This window comes from Myotis daubentonii, chromosome 13 (assembly GCF_963259705.1).
Source record: "Myotis daubentonii chromosome 13, mMyoDau2.1, whole genome shotgun sequence".
Classification (NCBI taxonomy): Eukaryota; Metazoa; Chordata; class Mammalia; order Chiroptera; family Vespertilionidae; genus Myotis; species Myotis daubentonii.
This window is the reverse complement of record NC_081852.1, coordinates 20,110,259-20,131,721: the sequence shown is the minus strand read 5'-3', so window position 1 is coordinate 20,131,721 and position 21,463 is coordinate 20,110,259. Positions and strand designations below refer to the sequence as shown.

At 37.7% G+C, this 21,463-nt stretch overlaps 1 protein-coding gene across 2 annotated transcripts in view; it reads right to left on the bottom strand.

Annotated features, from left to right (window-relative positions):
• The window catches only part of P4HA1 (prolyl 4-hydroxylase subunit alpha 1), a 79,303-nt gene that overhangs the window by 32,230 nt on the left and 25,610 nt on the right, over nt 1-21,463 (bottom strand). Inside the window, exons 3-9 of one of the 2 annotated variants that reach the window (XM_059662398.1) lie at nt 20,687-20,783; nt 19,631-19,782; nt 17,321-17,458; nt 13,664-13,903; nt 11,134-11,330; nt 7,930-8,106; nt 4,111-4,181 (exon numbers count right to left, since the gene is read on the bottom strand). In XM_059662398.1, coding sequence (XP_059518381.1) covers nt 4,111-4,181; nt 7,930-8,106; nt 11,134-11,330; nt 13,664-13,903; nt 17,321-17,458; nt 19,631-19,782; nt 20,687-20,783 — 1,072 coding nt within the window. Of the gene's footprint in view, nt 1-3,034; nt 3,106-4,110; nt 4,182-7,929; nt 8,107-11,133; nt 11,331-13,663; nt 13,904-17,320; nt 17,459-19,630; nt 19,783-20,686; nt 20,784-21,463 lie in introns of both variants that reach the window. The other variant, XM_059662399.1, reaches the window with a different exon arrangement.

Below are 21,463 nucleotides of genomic sequence, written 5' to 3'. Positions count from 1 at the left end.
TGCTGCTATATATAATATAAAGTATGGTTGTGCCTTTCTCAAAAACTTAATAAAATTGCTTTTCAGAGCTATAAAATTAGAATATTTAAAAAATAATTTCAAAATGTTTAGAAATATTTAGTTCTCAATGAAAAAATGTTTGTAGGTCACCTTTCCAAGAATAATTTATACTGACTTGTTGGTAAGAGTCCAATGACACTGTGGGCTGGATATTTCATCAAAAGGTGCACTGAATATATGAAAAATGACTTCCAAAACTCTAAATTCATTAAATTTTGGTTCACATGCTTCCTAAAAGCATCCAAATCTGGAGAATTTGGATATTTATAACCTTTATGACAGTAAAAATGCCTAAAAACCATGCAGTAATCTCTGATAAAATATGTAATGGCTTAAGTTACTATTTTCAAAAATAGATGAGGTTAATTTTTTTAGACATGACACATACTACAAATTAGTTTCTGCAAATCCTTATCATCTATTAGTGCTCCTGAATCAAAATAATATTATAGAAAATTTTAATTATGTCTTTTAACTGGGGCAGTAGTATAGGGCAGAGAGTCAAGAAACCAGGATATGTTTGTGGGGATGATGAAAGTTAATATATGAAGAACATATAGCTCTGCCCCAAAAGAATAAGGAAACATATCAACACAATCCCTCCAGCCTTCCTAGTACTTTTGCTGTGACTTACAGCAGTAATATTCAAATCCTTTTCATGAGTACCTCCTAAAATAGTTTTTAAAATCTATGTACTATTTTGTACAACTTTCTAGTTGACAACTAAAATTTTTTAACATAATAGTTTCAAAGGATGAAAATAGTGGTAATTTCTGAAAAATGATGATTTTAATATATCCAATGGACTCTACCATAATGATTTGATGCCCTCCACCATCCACTTAAAAAAAAATACATTAATAGCCCTAGCCAGTTTGGCTTAGTAGATAAAACATCAGCCTGAGGACTGAAGGGTCCTGGGTTCAATTCTGATCAAGGGCATGTGTCCGTGTTGCGGGCTCGATCCCCAGTAATGGGTGCACAGGAGGCAGCCAATCAGTGATTCTCTCTCATCACTGATGTTTCTCTCTCTCTCTCTCCCCCTCTCCCTTCCTCTCTCAAACCAATAAAAAACATATACATATTTTTAAAAATACATGAATAAAGTGATTTGTAATACTTAACAATTTTACATCACTTTTTCCCTTGGACTTTCATTTTAATTCCATTCTTATCCTAGAACAATGGTTCTCAATAGGGTGGAGAGGTGGAGTCCTGGGGGATGGTGGTGGAGATTTTGCCTACCAGGGTACAGTGTCTGGAGCAGCCGTGGGCAAACTACGGCCCGTTTGAAATGAATAAAACTAAAAAAAAAAAAGACCATACCCTTTTACGTAATGATGTTTACTTTGAATTTATATTAGTTCACACAAACACTCCATCCATGCTTTTGTTCCGGCCCTCCAGTCCAGTTTAAGAACCCATTGTGGCCCTCGAGTCAAAAAGTTTGCCCACCCCTGCCCTAACCTCTCCACCCAGAGCTTGAGCGCTCCTGGCCCCGCCCCCAACCCCTCCAGCCTTCTCTAGCTGCTTCAAGCCCCACCCTTGGTCCCATGAGTCACCTCGGGCTGGTCCCACCTCCTCCGGTGCCTCCCCACTTCCGCCCGGTCTCCGTCTCCGGAGCAATGAGGCGGCTCCGCCCTGTCATGGCACTGGAGGAGTTTGTGGAAGCCTCCCGCCTACTCCGGAGTTTCGAGCGCCACTTCCTGGCAGTGCGAGCACTGTGCTCCTTCCCCTGGCAGGTAGGCGGCAGCATGCTGAGTGCAAGCGGTGGGTAGCGAAGGGCTGGTGAGTGGGGGCATTATGGGCTCTCACCCCTGCCCTCCCTGCCACAGGATGGTCCCGCCTCCTCCAGGTGCCTCCCGCTTCCGCCCCATCTCTGGAGCAACGCAGCAGCTCTGCCCTACAGCACACACAGCCTCCTGCTGAAACGTCGTTACGGCGTGAGGGTGTCACGACCATTAGCATAGTAGCTCTTTATTATATAGGATGTTCCTATTGAGATGGATTGGGCTTATTTTGTAATTGTCAATTAGGTATTGTACCTGTGGATAAATATTACTTGTTGCTAGAATGAGACTGAATTCAGCTCAATTATATTTCTATTTTCATTTTTATGATATTTAAGAAACCTAATTAACATACTTAAGTAGATGGAAAATGAGTTCTGTTGGAATAATATAACTCATTCTGTGAGCTCCTTTTACCTTAAATACATAAATTACAGTTATCTATTATTAAAAATTATTTCAGTGATCTAGACTTTGGTAGATTCTCTTTAAACATTGTACACATGAAAGAACTTAAAACCAATGGATTTGCAAATGATTTGTTATATAATCTTTAAAGGCATTTACTTTCTTAATACCTATAGCTACTGGGTTCTGAGAGATGTTTAAACCCCTGCTTTACTATATACAGACCAAGTTAGGCCTTGTTCTATGAAGTCTTTGGGAACCCCCCTTCAATATGAGAATACAACTTCACTTAGCTGGCAGGGTTTGGGGAATCACAGCAGGGTGTTGTTTTTTTATTATTGATTTTAGAGAGAGAGGAAGAGAGGAAGATAAAGAAGGAAGGAAGGAAAGGAAGAGGAAGAGGAAAAGGAAAGGGGAGGGAGGGAAGGAAAGAGTGAAACATCCATCGGTTGTCTCTCTCATGCACCAGGACTGGAATTGAACTGCAACCTGGGTATGTGCCCTGATGGGGAATTGAACCCGCAACCTTTCAATGCTTCAACCAACTGAGCCACACTGGCTAGGGAAGGATTTTGAAATTTAATAAATCTCTATTAATTTCCCCATAACCATGTTTGTTTATTAGTCCATCATGACAATTCAGGTGTGGTTGTCATCAAACACCTATGCCTAACAGCCTAGGTCTCTGAAACCATATCATGAGTTTTATGAAAATTAGATTTTCAATAAAGAAAATGGTCCAAATATGACTAAAGTTCTCTCCATTACTCCCTTACCTCTTAGATACTCTGTACTGTGCTGTGGTCAATTTTCCAGTCTCAGGGTCATGTACTGTAGCTCGGCTCAGCTACAAAAAAAGAGAAAGGACAAGCACTTACTCACGTAGCAGGCAATTTTGGACTTTTGTTTTATTTTGTTTTGCCAAGCCACAGGTGATTGGAAGGGTTCAGATTGGTCTGGATGGTAGATAATGGTTTCAAATCAGCAAAAACATTTAGAAAGGTGGCAATTAGAAAAGCCACTTCCAAATCAAGAGAAAACGAGTTGACAAATTTTTGTTGTGTATTTATTGTCCTTTCACTTTTTTTAAAAAAAAATCATTTGAAGCTGTATGTAAATGACTTATATAGCACTGGGTTTCACAGGAACTTTCTCAAATTTAGAAGTTTAATGTTCTTTAAATATTATAACAAAAGAATAATTAGTCTCTTTGAATTCATTTTTTTAAACTCTCACCAAGACAAAACTGTTGTTAAGTCTCTCTGGCAAAATAAAAGGCAACTAAATTCACAAGTAATAGCAATTGGAAGAGAAATCAGAAAAATAACTCTGTTCTTTCCATCGCCAACGTTTAAGTCAGCAAGGTTTTTAAAATAAAAACTCCAACAGGAGGAATACAGATTACTCCAAAATGACAATGGTATTATACAAGACGTATGAACAAATGCCAGTACAATCACCATGAAGGCTGATGAAAATTCACAGCATTTATGAATGTTAAGAGAGCTGCATAAACAAAGACCGCTGCTTTTGCTTTTTCTCCCCCTTGGCAAGAAAGGGGAAAAAGAAAACAAGTATCAAGCCATTTCTTGGATATTTAATTCCTGACCAGAACAGAGATGCAACGCCTATTAATTCCCAAAAATTAACAAACCAATTAAAAATTAAAAACAGAACTTCTAGTTAATGGGAAAGACCTGTGAAACACGAAGCAGTTTATCCATGTGTATATAAACAGGCGGTGACTGGAGCTGGAGACTGAAAATGACCTACTTCCTTGAAATGAATAATTCCTGTAGGATATACAAAACACTCATTAGAGATCAAAATATGCAGCATACACATCTCTTACCTTTTGCTAATTCTGTAATGTACCGTCTCCAAGTCTCCTGTTATTGGATTTGAAATGGTGGCTCGCCTCAGCTGTGAAGCCAACCATCAAAATACTTGCATTACAAAACAAAAATGTATCACATTTACCCAACCAGTCAGAATTCTAGGATTTCTTATAATGGAAGCTGAAAAGAGAAAACAGCTCCATAGACTTCCAATCACCTTGTGTTGAGCTTTGAAAGCCCATGTGGTTTTTTTAGGTTTTTATATATTTTTTAAGTTATTTTAAAAAATGTTTTGTTTTGCATAAATAGAGGGTACTTGAAGAGATTAAAAATTTAATTTCTCTCAATGGTTAGAGCATGTGACAGTGAGAAAAAGAGAAATTTCTAAAATTTGAAGTCTAATTTATAGTTATAAAAATGGTTATTTGCAATTAATGATCCATTCCAAACTTCTGACTTTAATTTTTTTTAGTGATACTATTTCACAAAGGTTAATGTTCAAAATTTATTTCAAGGTCCATCTTTTCTTCCTTCAAGATATCTGCTCATATATTTCACTTATACTGTGAAATAATCTTGGACTGAGCACAATGCAAATGAAAAGAACTCATAAATGTAAAAATCATTTAAAAAGATGACAGTCGAGACAATGACTTTACACTTCTTTTTTAAAGGAGGATGATTCTGAGGTTATCAAAACAAACATGAAATTCTTACTGCCACTGAATCTGTTGACATATTAAAAATAAAACCACTGAGGCATCCCTTTGGAAGACTTTGGCCTCCATACCTAGAGACATACGACAATCTCCAGGATGAAATGAACTCTTTATAAATATTCTACCAAGATACTTTAGTTTACTGGGCTTATTGACTACAAATTATGGACTACAATAGAAATCTTAGACTACAAGAGAATGATAGAATATTATGTAATTACTAGAGGCTCGGTGCACAAAAATTTGTGCACTCGGGGTTGGGAGAGGAGGTCCCTCAGCCTGGCCTATGCCCTCTCACAGTCTGGGACCCATCAGGAGATAAGGACCTGCTGGTTTAGGCCTGCTCCCGGGTGGCAGAGGGCAGGCCTAATCCTAGGTGTAACCCCTGGTCGGGCTCAGAGCAGGGCCCATTGGGGAGTTGGGGCCCCGCCTCCTGTCATGCACAGAGCAGGGCGGATTGGGAGGTTGCGATGCCACCCTCAGTCATGCTCAGAGTAGGGCCGATTGGGGGGTTGGGGCACCACCCCCTGTCACACTCAAGGCAGGGTCCATGGGGAGGTTGCAGCGCCACTCCTGTCATGCACAGAGCAGGGCCGATCAGAGGGTTGGGGCTCCGCACCCTGTCACACTGATCCCGGTGCTGGGAAGCCTCGTTGCTCCGCTGATCCCAGGGCCAGGACGCCTCTCGGCTCCCCTGATCCCTGGCCCGGAGGCCTCTCGGCTCCGCTGATCACCAGGCCAGGAGGCCTCTTGGCTCCCCTGAACGCGGGGCCGGAGGCCTCTCGGCTCCGCTGATCACCGGGGCTGGGAGGCCTCTCTGCTCCGCTGATCGCGGGGCCTCCGACTCCGCTGATCACGGGGCCAGGAGGCCTCTGGACTCCGCTGATCACCGGGGCTGGGAGGCCTCTCGACTCCGCTGATCACCAGGGCTGGGAGGCCTCTGGACTCCGCTGATCACCGGGGCCGGGAGGCCTCTCGGCTCCGCTGATCGCGGGGCCTCCGACTCCGCTGATCACCGGGGCTGGGAGGCCTCTCGGCTCCGCTGATCACCGGGGCCAGGAGGCCTCTCGGTTGATCACCGGGCCGGGAGGCCTCTGGACTCCGCTGATCACAGGGGCTGGGAGGCCTCTCGGCTCCGCTGATCACCGGGGCTGGGAGGCCTCTCGGATCTGCTGATCACCGGCCGGGAGGCCTCTCGGCTCCGCTGATCACCGGGGCCAGGAGGCCTCTCGGCTCCGCTGATCACTGGGGCTGGGAGGCCTCTCGGCTCCGCTGATCACTGGGGCTGGGAGGCCTCTTGGATCCGCTGATCACTGGGGCCCGGAGGCCTCTCGGCTCCGCTGATCCCAGGCCCTGAGGCCTCTCTGCCCTGCTGCTTCAGGGCTGTTTGGCTTCGCTCTGCTTGGAGCCTGAGTATGCAAATTAACCGCCATCTTTTAGCTTCTATAATTGAAACATTGTATCTTTTGGAGTTGTTGCTTCAGGAGCTCAGAGCCCTGCAGCTGCGGGGATCCTTGACTTTCTCCATCGCTGGGGCAACCAAGCCTCCTATTCTCAGCTGCCTGGCTGCCAGCCGCCATCTTGGCTGACAGTTAATTTGCATATCTCACTGATTAGCCAATGAAAAAGGTATCGGTTGTACGCCAATTACCATTTTTCTCTTGTATTAGTATAGGATTAAACAGAAATTTTTAAGGATTCACTTGTAAAGCAACCATATTTATTAGACTGCCTTTTCCATTTAAAATGTAATCTTTGGTAAAAAAACAAAAAGTAGCAATTTGGAAAAGCAGTAAAACTTAACAATTCTAACTCTGTCATTCTGCAGTACAACTATCCAGATAATTCAATCTTTACGATATAACTAGGATCAGCAAATGATGCCATGGGCCAAATTCAGCCTGCCACCTGCTTTTGGAAATGAAGTTTTATTGGAATAGAGCCATACTCATTATATGCTATGGCTGCCTTTGCACTACAACAGCAGAGTTGAGTGGTTTTGACAGACTGTATGGCCTGCAAAGCCTAAAAAGTATTTACTATCTGGACCTATAAAGAAGAAATTTGATAACTCCTGTGTAATAAAAGAACAAAAATATGCCATGTGTATTAAACAATCTCTTTATGAAAGTAATGGCAGTTTGTACTTTACAATGAAGACTAAACATGTTTTAAAAACAAGCTGATGGTAAAAATAAATAAATAAATAAGGCAAGAGCATAAAGGGCAGTCTTTCTCATATTCTCACAAAAGAAGAATTTCTACACTAAACACTAAGTTTATAGGATTGCATTTACATAAAATTGTTTTTCTTATTAAGATAAATGATGTGCCCTGACCGGTTTGGCTCAGCGGCTAGAGCGTCAGCCTGTGGACTCAAGGGTCCCAGGTTTGATTCCGGTCAAGGGCATGTACCTTGGTTGCGGGCACATCCCCAGTGGGGAGTGTGCAGGAGGCGGCTGATTGATGTTTCTCTCATCAATGTTTCTGGCTCTCTGTCCCTCTCCCTTCCTCTCTGTGAAAAATCAGTAAAATATATTTAAAAAAAAAAAAAAGATAAATGATGTAGGTTGAAGTCAGAAAGCTATGATGTTATTATTTAAAATTAGCCTGATGCTTGTGCCTAACTATATATTTCCAGTAATAATGTGCCTAAAAAGGAATAAAAATACTTTAAATATTCTTTCAGATAAAAATAATAGAAGGACGAAAAATTTGATTTTTGATTAGTCTCTGAGACTAAAGGGCTCCAAAGTACTTAGAAAACTTTTCAGGAGGATGCTGAAATAAATTTGTTAAGTGTGAAATAAAAATCTCATCTATTATTTTCATAATTAAGAGTTTAAAATCTATTTCCATATAATGCTATTAAACAATGTCACCCCAATAAACAATTTTTAAAAGACCAATTTGCAAGATATATTATTTGTTTTGATAACAAACTAAGGAAAAACTGGTATAAATACAGTTTAGTTAACAACTCCATTATGATGTGGTGATGATATCTAAAACTATCTGTGGGGTTAGTGCCATATCAATGATCATTCCTGTAATCTTACAAAGGAAAAACTGATACACAGTTATATAAATTAAGAGGGGAAAAAAGTTATTTACCCTTGGTTTTGCTAGATCTTTGACAATTTCAATTTCTGCATCAGAAATAATATCATGGAAGCGAATAATACGAGGCTTGTCCCACTCATCCTCCTGTTTGGCTGGAGCCAGAATGAATTTAGGATTCCGGTTTCCATCATGGTAGCGGCAAAAGAGTTTTTTCTGTCTCCGAGGAGTCTAAACATAAAGTTAAAAAGATGATAAATATATTAGAGTAATAATATTTTTAATGCTTGTTCCTATGCAGATAAGAAACAGTAATCATGCTCATGAATACACAAAGTTATCTGCAGAAGACGACCAAAAGAACCAGTTCTTTACAAATACTTTGCATCAAACAGGACCTTCAGGATTTTTTTTTAAATATACATTTTTATTGATTTGAGAGAGGAAGGAAGAGGAAGAGAGAGAGAGAGAGAGAGAGAGAGAGAGAGAGAGAGAGAGAGAGAGAGAGAGAGAGATACCTCAATGATGAGAATCATTGATCGGCTGCCTCCTGCACACTCCCTACTGGGGATCGAGCCTGCAACCCGGGCGTGTGCCCTTGACTGGAATCAAACCCAGGACCCTTCAGTCTGAGGCCAACACTCTATCCACTGAGTCCAACCAGCTAGGAGAGGCCCTTCAGGATTTAAATTTTTTTATTAATGATTATTTTCTGGGAGAGAGATGGTAGACCTTAAGAAAAAATGTAGGGTTTTTTTACCCTCCTCTCATCAAAATAAAGTTCAGTTGTTATAAATATGAAATAAATGTTATGGAAATATGAAATAAATTATCAGCATTGCTCTAAACTTCACAAAGTAACTGGACAACATTCTGAAAGAAAAAGTTTCTAAAAGGAAAACAAAACAAAAACAAAAAACCTAACCAGGTTTTGATAAAAAAAAAACAAAAAAAAACCCACACAAAAACTCTCAGTTAAATGCTTATGGCCAAAAAAATTTTTTTTAAAGGTTGGTTTTTTTTTTAAAGCCAAGATAAAAATGGGTAGCTCTAAACAAGAGAAAATAAATTATTAAACTAAGAAATCAGGTGCTTTTATTAGTGGGTATTTAAAATAGAGCTGACAACAAAGCAAATAAAAGTTTCTTTCAATCACCTATGTAGTATTAATAATTAAGTTAATGCATTGCTGATTGTTCTCTTGATTAAACAAGTATGACATATATGAAGTAGGAATAATATTAGTTTTGTTTTAATTATTAGTTAACATACTAAAACAAACAATGATTCATGTTTATTCTCCATGTACTTTATTTACGTAAAATAAAATCCAGAGTTTCATATCAAATAAATGTTTTACATAATAATGATATGAACTTATTCTGAGAAAAAGAATGCTCCTTTGATCTTGGGCAGGTTTGGCATGTGTGTGTTACATTAACAAACTGACAAATTAGCAGAATAATGTTTTATACTTAAAAGATCTATTTTGCTCTCTTCTTTAAGAGTTATTAAGAGCAATAAAACACATGTGCTGTTCTACCCTTTTTGGCTCAGTGGATAGAGCGCCGGACTGCGGACTGAAGGGTCCCAGGTTCGATTCTGGTCAAGGGCACGTACCTCAGTTGCAAGCTCCTCCCTGCCCCAGGCAGGTGCAAGAGGCAACCAATTGATGTGTCTCTTTCATGTCGATGTTTCTCTGTCTTTCCCTCTCTCTTCTACTCTCTCTAAAAATCAATGGAAAAATATTCTTGGGTGAAGATTAAAAAAAAATAAAACAAACATGTACTATTTGAAATTTGAATACTTAACTAGATTTTGATGATATAATGGAACCACTGTGAATTCTTTTATGTGTGATAATGGTATTGTGGTTATTTTTTTAACAGTCCTTATTTATAAAAGATACTAAAATATTTAGATGTAAGTTTTTAAAAATGTTTCATGAGTCTAGCAAAGTGTTATAATCCTTGTCTTTACTATTATCTCCCAAAGAAAGAGTAGACTTGTTCTTCCAGGACTTCATCAACTTAGAACACCCAAAGGTGTCAACAAAAATATGATCAACTTTTTGATGTTAGAGGTTATGCTGTCAACAGTAAATCATCAAATATCAAAAAGTCATCAATACCAAAACATAAAGCCCCGCCTGAGTTTACCAGTAGTAGAGAAAAAGTTAAACACTACGTATTCAAATGTTTACACTTAAAAATACTTACTTTGAAAATTCACTAATATACTTCCTCCCACTTATGCTCACCTTCAGCTGAACACTAGTACCTTAAGAGAGGGTTCCATTACCAGTTAATGTTGGGAAGCAATGTATACCATATCCAGAATGCACGGTAACATAAAAGGGCTCTGAAAAGTACTGAGGCTGAACAAAAACCTATGTTTCCCAGACTTGAATGCTTCTGTTTTTGGCCTATTATCTAGAACCATCCTAAAGTACAGTACTCTAAGTTACAAATGCATTAATATAAGTACACAATAAACAAAGGGATATTGATAGATATATTTTATTTTAAAGAAAAAATAAAGCCAAAATCTCTTAAAAGTCTTTCTGCATTTTAAATATTTCTGAAATAGACAAATGTTTCACTAAACAATCCCGTCAAGGTGGAATAGGAGCAAAACCACAAGAGATTATTGTATAGATGACTGCATTGTTTCAGAGGATAGATTAGGAAGGGATATTATTTCTATTTAAGACTGCTGAAGCCTCTTTTGCATTAAGATATAAGAAGCCCTGGCTGGTGTGGCTCAGTGGCTGGAGTGTCGTCCCATGCACCAGAAGGTTGTGGGTTCAATCCCAAGTCAGGGCACAAACAGGAGGCAACCAATCAATGTATCTCTCTCACATCAATATTTCTCTCTCTTTCTCTCTCTCTTCCCCTTCCTTCCTCTCTAAAACCAATTTTTTTTAAGATATAAGAAAAAAACTTTATCACTTCCCTTGTATTATCAGATCCTTCACCTTTTAATCTATGAAAAGGGTAATATTACCAAAATTGCATGAATGGTGTATGATTCACAGGCTTTATTTAAAAGCTATTTTATTAGCACTTGGAGCATTTTGTGTGAGCCTCACAATAAGGTGATGTGGCACACTATAACACTTTATGCAGTAATTCTGATTTTATCACACAGACTTAAATATAAAAGAACTTGATTCTCTCTAGAGCTTTGTACAAACACATACACACACACACACACACACACACACTCACACACACACAATTGGCTTTTCCACTTTACCATTTTGATACCCTCCCCACGGCACAGCATTTCGTACTTCTGTCTCTCTGGCAGGTAATCCGCAGCAACCCCTTTTTTCTTCAGCGTGGTTTTCTGATCAGATTGGTCATCTGAAGCAGATTTATTGGCATCTTTTTCTTTAGCCATTATATACTCAAAATATTTTAAGTTACCATTAGCTCTCTGATGTTCAGGATCTATTAGAAGAGAAAGAGCACACCCATGAATAAGCTTATTGTTGTGCAAACATCAGAATACAGTAATAAAAAACAGAGGGCCATACAATTTACCTTCCAAACCAGTATGCTTCCGAGAGTGAAAGAAGGCACTAGTAAAAATTATTATGCCAAACAACAGGTGTAAACCAGAACTGCCCCAAGTAAAGCAGGACATACAGTCACCCTATACCAAGTTCTGGAGACAAAAGTGGACTTTTTTTTTTTTCAAAGTAGCAATTACTGCTTCTACTTTGAGAACTTACTAATTAGCCAAAGGAACTATGTCTGATCATTGTGGTGTCAAATGAGTTTTTTAAATTTCTCATTTTTTTCTTTTCAGCAATGGAAAAGATGTTTTCTGAGACTGAAATGTAATTACGATGGGGAAGGCACTATGTAAGTTCAAAAGCAACCTTTACCACAGATAAACTATAAATGTAGAACACAGCCTACTTCTGAGGGCTGAGTGGATTTTAGCCCCCAAATTCTAAATGAGACAGAAAACAGAAACTAAAGATGTAATTTTCAAATAAGCCGGAATCCCCTAATTACCTCTGAATTGCTAGTCATAATTTTTAGCTATGTCTCAGTAGAGGAAAGAGGACTTACTCCACCCATCCAGGAGGAAAAACCACCACCACACACACAAATAAAAGCGGCAGAAGAGTTTATAGAAACTTCACTTGTGACGTTAGTTGACATATTTAGGAAATCTACTCTTATTTCTAAAACATTTCTTGTCTTTGAGAAACTGCTCCCAATATATGTTGTGGTATACAACATGAGCCTCATTTTGTAAAAGAAAGGGAAAAGTGTGTGTGTGAAGCGGGTATCTACAACAAGGAAACAAAAAAGTTTGTAGGTGTCTTTGGGTGATTGGCTTATGGATGACTTCTATATCTTTTTCTATTTTAAAACTTTCCTACAATGAAATATATCCTAAGAAACGAGAAACACCAATCAGAAAGGATATATGCACCCCTATTGCATAGCAGCACAATTTACAATAGCTAAGATCTGGAAATAGCCCAAGTGCCCATCAGTAGGTGAGTGGATAAAAAAGCTGTGGTACATTTATACCATAGAATACTATGCAGCAGTAAAAAAGAAGAATCTCTTACCCTTTGAGACAGCATGGAGGGACCTGAAGAGTATCATGCTAAGTGAAATAAGTCAGTCAAAGAAAGACAAGTATCACATGATCTCACCCAGATGTGGAATCTAAGTAACAAAATAACCTGATGAATGGAGTGGATCCAGAGACATGGAAGCATGGAACAGAGTGCGGAATCTCAGAGGGAAGGTGGGGGAGGATGGGTGGGTGGGAGGTAATCAACCAAAGACCTTGTATACATATATGCATAACCCATGGACACAGACGATAGGGTGGTGAAGACCTGGGGTGGGGGGCAGGGGTGGGCTGGAGGGGATCAATGGGGGCAAAAAGGGAACATATGTAATATTTTCAACAATAAAGAATTATTTTTAAAAGAAGAAAGAAAAAGCAACTTTCCTACAATGAGTAAAGTTTTTTTTTAAGTCAAGAGGGGGGAAAAAAATCACTAAAAAATACTGGGGGGAAAAAGGGTACTAGGACCAATATCTCAATTTATTCATTCAACTAAGATATAATAACCTAATTATCAAAAGTTCACTTTCTGATGGCCAATCCTTTTGAACTGTTTCACTCTTCTAACATATATATATTTATCTATTCATAAAAATATTAACTTTAAAGTTTAAAGCTTCATTATATACCAAAGGCCACCAGAATCTATTAGCACACCACTTTACCTCCAGAGATTGTGATTTATAGGAAGCATGGAACAGAGATTTATAGATTCTGGGGTGGAGCTCAAGGAATTTTCATTTCTAATATGTATCCAAGTAGTTCTGAGGCACATGGTCCCTGGATCATACGCAGAGAAACACTACAACTCTGTTCAAAATACTAGTTGTGAAATCCTCATAAGCTATTACATTTTTCTATCATTTTAATATGAAATGCAATTAACCAAAAACACCCTTCAAAGGAAACTGGTTAATATTTAATATAGCAACATGGTAAATAAACATTTTTGACTGAGTTAGCTAGATTAGGTCCAATTTTGAAATTCCTGAAGAGCAGAGCAGAGAAACACAGCCACTGTTGTAGTACTACTAGGTGAGAAAAATCAATTGCCATTTAGAAGCTAATCAGAAAGAGGATCAAGTATGTCTGAAAAACAAGGTGCTTGAATTCTAACAAAAAGTACCACAGCTATATGATGATATATATATCTATAACCCTGAACTATGTCAAGTTAACATACCTAGTTCAAGAAGCTTCTTTGTAAGCAGAAGTGCCTTATCGAGGTCTCCCTGCTGGTACACCGCGTAGCTCAAATAATCTAGAACTGAGACCTTATCAGTGGTAGAAACCTCGCCTTCATCCAGCTGCCTGAGCGCCTGTTCCATCCACAGTTCTGTATGGTAATAATCTGCTTCTGTATAGGCCACTTTGCCCAACTCAAAACAGTCCTCAACGGTTAGGAAAGATTTGTGTTTTACTCCTATGGAAAGAAAATACAGAGCACTTTAGGATTCTTAATACTAATTCTCCATATTTATTTAGGACTATACAGCTTTCAAAGTGTTATCTCACTTTCATTTGATTTTCACAACAATCCTCTGAGGGAGGAAAGCACGAATAATCCTAAATTTATAAACCAACAAAAAATTTACAAGGTAATGAAACATGGCAAGAACCTAGCGGACAAGGGACCTAGATATCCCAAGATTTCAATTATCAGCATCATACCAAAATGAAACATCAATGAAGTTGAAACGTGCAATTTTCTAACAGAGCAGGACTCATCAGGTGAGATATATCCATCTTCCTCCTACCAACCACCTGGGCAAGAGATGGCTGGACAGGAAGAGAAGCAAACCTGTCAATTGGTTACAATGTTACTATGAACATTGGTGTACAAGTTTTTATGTGGACAAATGTTTTCATTACTCTTAAGTAGAATTGCTGGGTCCTATGGCAACTCTATGTTTAACATTTTCAGGAACTGCCAAAACTATTTTCCAAAGTGGCTACCCCATTTTACAATCCCAACAGCAATATATGAGTGTTCCAATTTCTCCACACCCTCTCCAATACTTGTCATTGTCCATCTTTTTTATTATAGCCATTCTGGCAGGAATGAAGTAGTATTTCACTGTGGTTTTGATAGTATTTCCCTAATGATGATGTTGAATATCTGTCCACACACTTATTGTCCATTTGTGTATCATCTCTGGAAAAACGTATACTCGAATCCTTTGTTCATTTAAAAATTTGGTTATTTGTCTTTTTATTACTAATTGTTAGAGTTCTTTACGTACTCTAGATACAAGTTCCTTATCAGACATACGATTTTCAAATATTCTTTACCCACACTGTGGGTTGTCTTTTCATTTTCTTTTAACTATTCTTGATTTTTTTAAATCTTCACCCAATGATAGTCTTTCCATTGATTTTTAGAGAGTGGAGGGGAGGAAGAGAGGAGGAAGGGGAAGGGGGAGAGGTAGAGGGAGAGGAGGGACATTGGTATGAGAGAGACACATCGATCAGCTGCCTCCTATATGCAGCCTGACTGGGGTCAGGGATTGAACCTGCAACCCAGGCACATGCCCTTGACTGGGAATCAAATCCACAACCCGTCAGTGTACAGTCCGACACTCAAACCTCTGATCAACACTGGCCAGGGCTACTCTTTTTTCATCCTCACTTGAGGATATTTGTTCCATTGGATTTTTTTTAGACAGAGTAGAAGAAAGAGAGGGAGAGAAAAACATCGAAGTGAGAGAGACATATTGATTTGTTGCCTCCCGTTCGCACCTCATCCAAGGCAGATGAGCCTGCAACCGAGATAAATCCCCTTAACTGGAAATCGAAGCCATGACCCTTCAATCTGAGGGCTGACATTCTAACCACTGAGCAAACCAGCCAGGATGACCAAGGCTATTCTTGATGTTTTATTCCAGTGTCTTTTCACTTTCTTGATGGTGTACTTAGAAGCATAGAAGTTTTAATTTTGATAAGTCTAACTAAGTATTCACATTTTAAAAAACAAACATCAATCCTTTCTGCCTACCATACAAAAAAAAATCACTCAGATTTTGCAATATTCCCACATACAATCTGAACAAGTGCACACACTCCATGAATACAAAGCACATGATGAAAACGCCATACACCATACACCAAATCCTCTCCTCTTGTGTTCTCTATTTTCCTGAATGGAACCATCTAGCTGTTGAAGCCAGAAACCCATATCCAGTCCATCATCAGATTGTACCATTCCATCTCCTATGCAGCTTGATAACCTACCCACTTCTCTCCATACCCACGAGCTACGAATGTCATCTCTCGCTCGAATTTTTACAACAGCCTCCTCCATGATTTGTCCCTTCCCCCAGATCTCAATCCAATCTCCATTCTGCAGCCAGAATATTACTAAAAAAGAAAATCATGTAACTTCCCTCTTTAAAACTTCTCAGTGGTTCCTTGTTGCACTCAAAATAGTGCAAATCCCACATGGCTTACAAAGTCCTTCAAGAAAATAGCAAGCGTTGGTAAGGATGTTGAGAAATTGTGCACCAGTTGTGGAATGTAAAATGGTATATCTACTATGGAAAATAGTATGGCAGTTCTTCAAGAAATTAAAAATACAATTATCATATTACCCAGCACTTCCATTTCTGGGTATATACTAAAAGAATGGAAGGCAGGGTCTTGAAGAGACATTTACACATTCATTTTCACAAAAGAACTATTTATAATAGCCAAAATGTAAAAGAAATCCAAGTGTCCATTAATGAATGAATGGATAAGCAAAATGCAGTATACACATAAAATGGATTATTATTCAGCCTTAAAAAGTAAGGAAATTCTGACATTTGCTACAACAAGGATGACCTTTGAGGTCATTATGCTGAGTGATATAATCCAGTAACAAAAAGACAAATACTATATAAGGTACTCAAGTAATCAAAATCATAGAGACAGAAAGTAGAATGATGATTTCCAGGGTCTGGGGGTAGGGGGGAATGGGAATTATTATTTAATGGGTATATAGTTTCCATTTTACAAGATCAAAAGAGGTATCGAGATGGATGGTGATGATGGTTATACAACAAAGCGAATGTACTTAATACCACTAAACTAAACATTTAAAATTGGTTAAGGCCCTAGCCTGTTTGGCTCAGTGGATAGAGCGTCAGCCTGCGGACTGAAGGGTTCCAGGTTTGAGTCATACCTTGGCTGCAGGCTCCTCCCTGCCCAAGCAGGAGGCAACCAATTGATGTGTTTCTCTCACATCGATGTTTTTCTCTGTGTTTCCCTCTCTCTTCCAGTCTCTCTAAAATCAAGGGAAAAACATCCTCAGGTGATGATTAAAAATAAGTAAAATTGGTTAAGACAGTAAATTTTGCTGTATGATAAAAAATAATGTAAAGCAAATTATTACAAAAGAATCAGCTATAACAACAACAAAAGAACTTTTTGCCAAAAATACTGGGTCAGAAAGCAGGATGTTCTACACTGCAGGACATTTTAAAAATTTACATATACCCAACAGGTCTTGGTTTTTAATCACTGAACACAAACTTTGATTATCAATTCCCTCATAACTTTATATACAAACATTGGGCATTATAAAAAATCAACATTTGGAAAAACTATTGTTTCTTTTTCTTACACACTAAAATTGCCTACTTAACTTTAGTCCCTATAATTATAACTTTCAAAATAACAAGCAAGAAGCTTATCCACAACTATTAAGTGCTACTGAAATGGAGGGCTGTTTTGTTTTCAAGGCTGTGAAACAAACTGAAGTTAAAAATCTTAAAATACAGAAGTCTTTTTTACGTTTACACTGTCCTACTGGACTGCACAGAGAAGCCAGGTGTTAGGTATTTCATAGACTAAGAATTCTTACCTGGAAGATTACCCTTTGAGATAGTATCTGTATCCAAATTGTAGGTGTCCTGGAGACGCAACAGAGCTTTGGCGGCCCCAACCTGATCTTCATCATTAGGGAAGTACTGTCTCTGAATGGTTAGGTTAGAGATGAAGCCTTGAAATAAGAGAGAGACTCTAGAAATTCAGAGACTTCAAATTTCCAAATCAGATTTCTCAAAACTGATTTTGTTTTAATTTTCCACCATGCTATGTTCCACATGCTCAACGAGAAAAAAGCTGCACTGAATCAGACTTGACATGCCTCTAACTCGATCAGTCTTCCCGAACCCTTTTCAATGTTGCTTACCCGAAGTCAATGCATAAATTATGTCTGTGTATAAGTAAAGATCAACTAACATAATAATTGAGCTTTTAGTTATACAACATAGGCTCCACTAAGCTTGAAAAATGAACAGATTTATGGATTTGAAAATGATATTCAATTAGCAACCAATTATACTTTCATATAACAGTTGGTAAGTAAAATGTATGCTCTTAAAGTCTATTTTTTCTTCTTCCATGTGCCACACATTATATAAATATAAAAATACAAAGTGCGGTGGAATTCTTTAAGGGGAGGAAGAATTATTTATTATATGTTTAAGATTATCAGGTAAGCTAGTTTATTAAAATATATTTGGATATAATTATTGAATATAGTGTTCATCAAGTATACTTTTTTAGTTTTAAGGGCAACTCTCAGTCACAATATCCACATGGAATTTTATAAGCAAGTTTTATAGATAACTATATTTTTTATGCCCCAAAACAAAATCCTCTCTTGAATGACTACCACAATTAAAATGTCAAAGTCTCAAGGTTTACCTTATAAAAGAGCTCAGGACATACAGATCATTATTTGAGAATTGTAAAATTAAATAAATGAATGAGTATTTCTTCATGACCTTTATAATGTTCTCATGGTGTTATATAAGAGTGAAAATAATCACAGTTATTTCCTCTCATCATGAATAAGTATTCATAGTTCTTGCCTTAATTTTTCTTTTCAAGGTTTCCTATCCTATGCAAAATAATTTAGTTTACTGCTCACAAACACTTGTAAGAACCCTTGCAGTATTTCATCTATACAGCTAGCTCAATTTTCTCCCTTCTCTTTAAAATAATAATTTTTTTGCAACCTTCAGTAATTCAACAGATATTTGAGCTTCTACTATGTACTAAGCATAATCCCTTTACTTCCTTAAACTTCTAGTTTTCTGTGTCTGTATTAAAATACCTTAAACTACAATTTATTGTTTCAACTACAAAAACATTCATTATTACTGTTTGCAGCCTCTGTTTTAAAACTTACTATCTACGTTAAGTAAAACAATCCTAAGTTTCAAAATACTATGTTGAACACTGCTAACACTTTTTCTTATAAAGTACCACTACTTCCAATACATTAAAAATTGATTAGAAAATAAAGTTTACCCCAAATTTTTAAAATAATAAACAGAATTACAAAACCACCATTAACACTGGAATTCTTCAATTAGATGCAACTATATATAGTTCATGATAAAGTACATTTTTGAAGATTTATTTGGGGTCATTCAAACCCTTCAATACAATTAATATAATATGCTGACTTTATAAATACATTTTTAAAGGTTAAATAGTCCTTTCAATGTGCAGAAAAGAACAGACATAGCTCTAGCACAAGTCAAAGCCAAAACCCTTCCATTTCTACAGTCTGAAGGCAATCCTAAAATTGCCCTAGCCAGTTTCGCTCAGTGGACAGAGCGTTGGCCTGCGGACTGAAGGGTGGGGTTCAATTCCAGAAAAGGGCTCATGCCTGGGTTGCGGGCTCGGTACCCAGTAGGGGGGGTGCAGGAGGCAGCAATTCAATGATTCTCATCACTGATGTTTCAATCCCTCCCTCTCCCTTCCTTTCTGAAATCAAAAAATAAAAATATTTTTTAAAAATAAAATAAAATGAAAATGACCATCTTCAGAAATGAAGCTATATCCCAAATAATCAATTCACATTTGTAGATCTCAAAACAAAAAGCAGCAGTGTTAGTCACTAACAGCAAAAATTACTTTTTTTGACAATGAAGTTTTATTTTTATTTCTTTGTTTCCAGTTTTTATTCATCTTTTATTTTTTTATCAAGAAATTTGGGATTAAAATAAATTAACTCTGATCAGACCAAATATACCCCAGCAATAATTCAGTTATAACAATAAACACTTGATGTTCTGGGAACTGAATATATTGCTATTTTTGGCATTTCTACAGGTGGTAGCAATAGTGCCTTACTTTTTGGGCTCATTAGTCTTACCATCTGACATATCCTTAAGGACGAGATTCTCCAACTCACTCCACTCAGTATTCAGACGTTTCATTAACTTGAATGCATTTACAGGGTGCCCGACAAATCCTTCTGGGTCTTTTGTAGCTGTGCTAGTTAGCCGATCTAACTTCTCTGCCCATCTATACATGTAAGGTGTATAAAAAGAAAAACACAATTTAGTAAAGCACTAAAAAAATAAAAAGAGACTAGATTACAGGTTTTTTAATTAAAACAATATCTAAAAATTATTTTCAAAAGTAAAATTATGAAGGTTTTTTAAAAAGCAAAATTCTCTTATGGGTAAAATCTAGAATGGCAAAATCAAAGTATAACTACAAGACTTCTTTTTTAGTTTTATTTCTCCCAAGTAGTTACAGTAAATGAAGTCTATCTTAGTAAAAGTTATGATTGGATCCCTCTAATAATAGTCTAAAAATTCATTTCCCCTCAGGTCCTTAAAGCCAAATAACTGATTATTACAAAGTATAAATTAGCTCAATCCAAATTCAGTTATATCTCCATTTAAATCAAACATTCACCAAAAGTTCACATTCATTACGTAGGAACTATATTTTAAAACAAAAACTGATTACTTAGCTACTCGTTAAACAAAAAATAATAATTCTCAAGTTAGGATTAACTATGAACCTGAGTCAATTAAAAATAAATTACCATTTGAGGAAAAACTATATAAATTAAATAATACTAACTACACTTATCCTGTAATCTCTAGAATGGAACCATAAGAGTGAAGGATAAATAGAATTGGGGAACTGCTCCAGAAAGTGGCTTGATTAGGGAGGTTATAGAACAGAAGCTATTAGGAAACATTAAAAAAAATTGTCAGTCAACAACCCATACCCATTTATATTATCTCAATCCATGTTCTTCCATGTGAACTCTTGGCCCAGGCCTAACTATTGTTTTCTGTGTTCCTATTTAAGCCATTTCAGCTGGCTTTTTAAGACTGACTGATGGCTTTAATTTCTACTCAAATGTTTTAGCTCTAGAAAGAAGTCATAATAAATAAAACACTTTGCTTACTTTTTTATTTGTTCTAATTTGTCTTCTTCTGCCTTAATATAGTCTTTCAGGGAAATCACCAGATCTTTCTCTGTATGAATCAAATCAGTCATCTGACCTAAAGAGGAGGAGGAAAGATTAGCAAATACCCATATTCCATCAGCACAAGTATTTTAGACTAATCCTATATAATAAAAGGCTAATATGCAAATAGATCAAATGGGGGGAACGACCACCAGGGGACAGATGCTCAATGCAGAAGCTACCCCCTGGTGGTCAGTGTGCTCCAACAGAGGAAGCACTGCTCAGCCAGAAGCCTGAGCCGAGCTCACAGCTGGCAAGCATGGCGGCGGTGGCGGCAGCCTCTCCCGCCTCCACGGCAGTGCTAAGGATGTCCGACTGACAGGCCTTAGCCATCAGTTGGACATCCCCTGAAGGGTCCCAGACTGTGAGAGGGTGCAGGCCAATTATTAGTTTAATAATAATCAGAATGCTTCATGCTGAGTCAATTTAACTGGCATGAATCAGATATGTTGGAGAGAGCATATTTTTCATCCTTTTTTTAAAAACCAGATAAATAAAAATAAGGCCAAAACTTTTTCTACTCATGTGTTCCAATTCTAATTTTCAAGCTACTTAGTTTTACAAGCTTGAACTCTATTGGCAAATTATCTTTTCATCTGAAAATGTAAAAACAGCTCTAGCTGGTTTGGTTCAGGGGATAGAGTGTCGGCCTATGAACTAAAGAGTCCTGGGTTCGATTCTAGTCAAGGGCACATGCCTGGGCTGTGGGCTTGA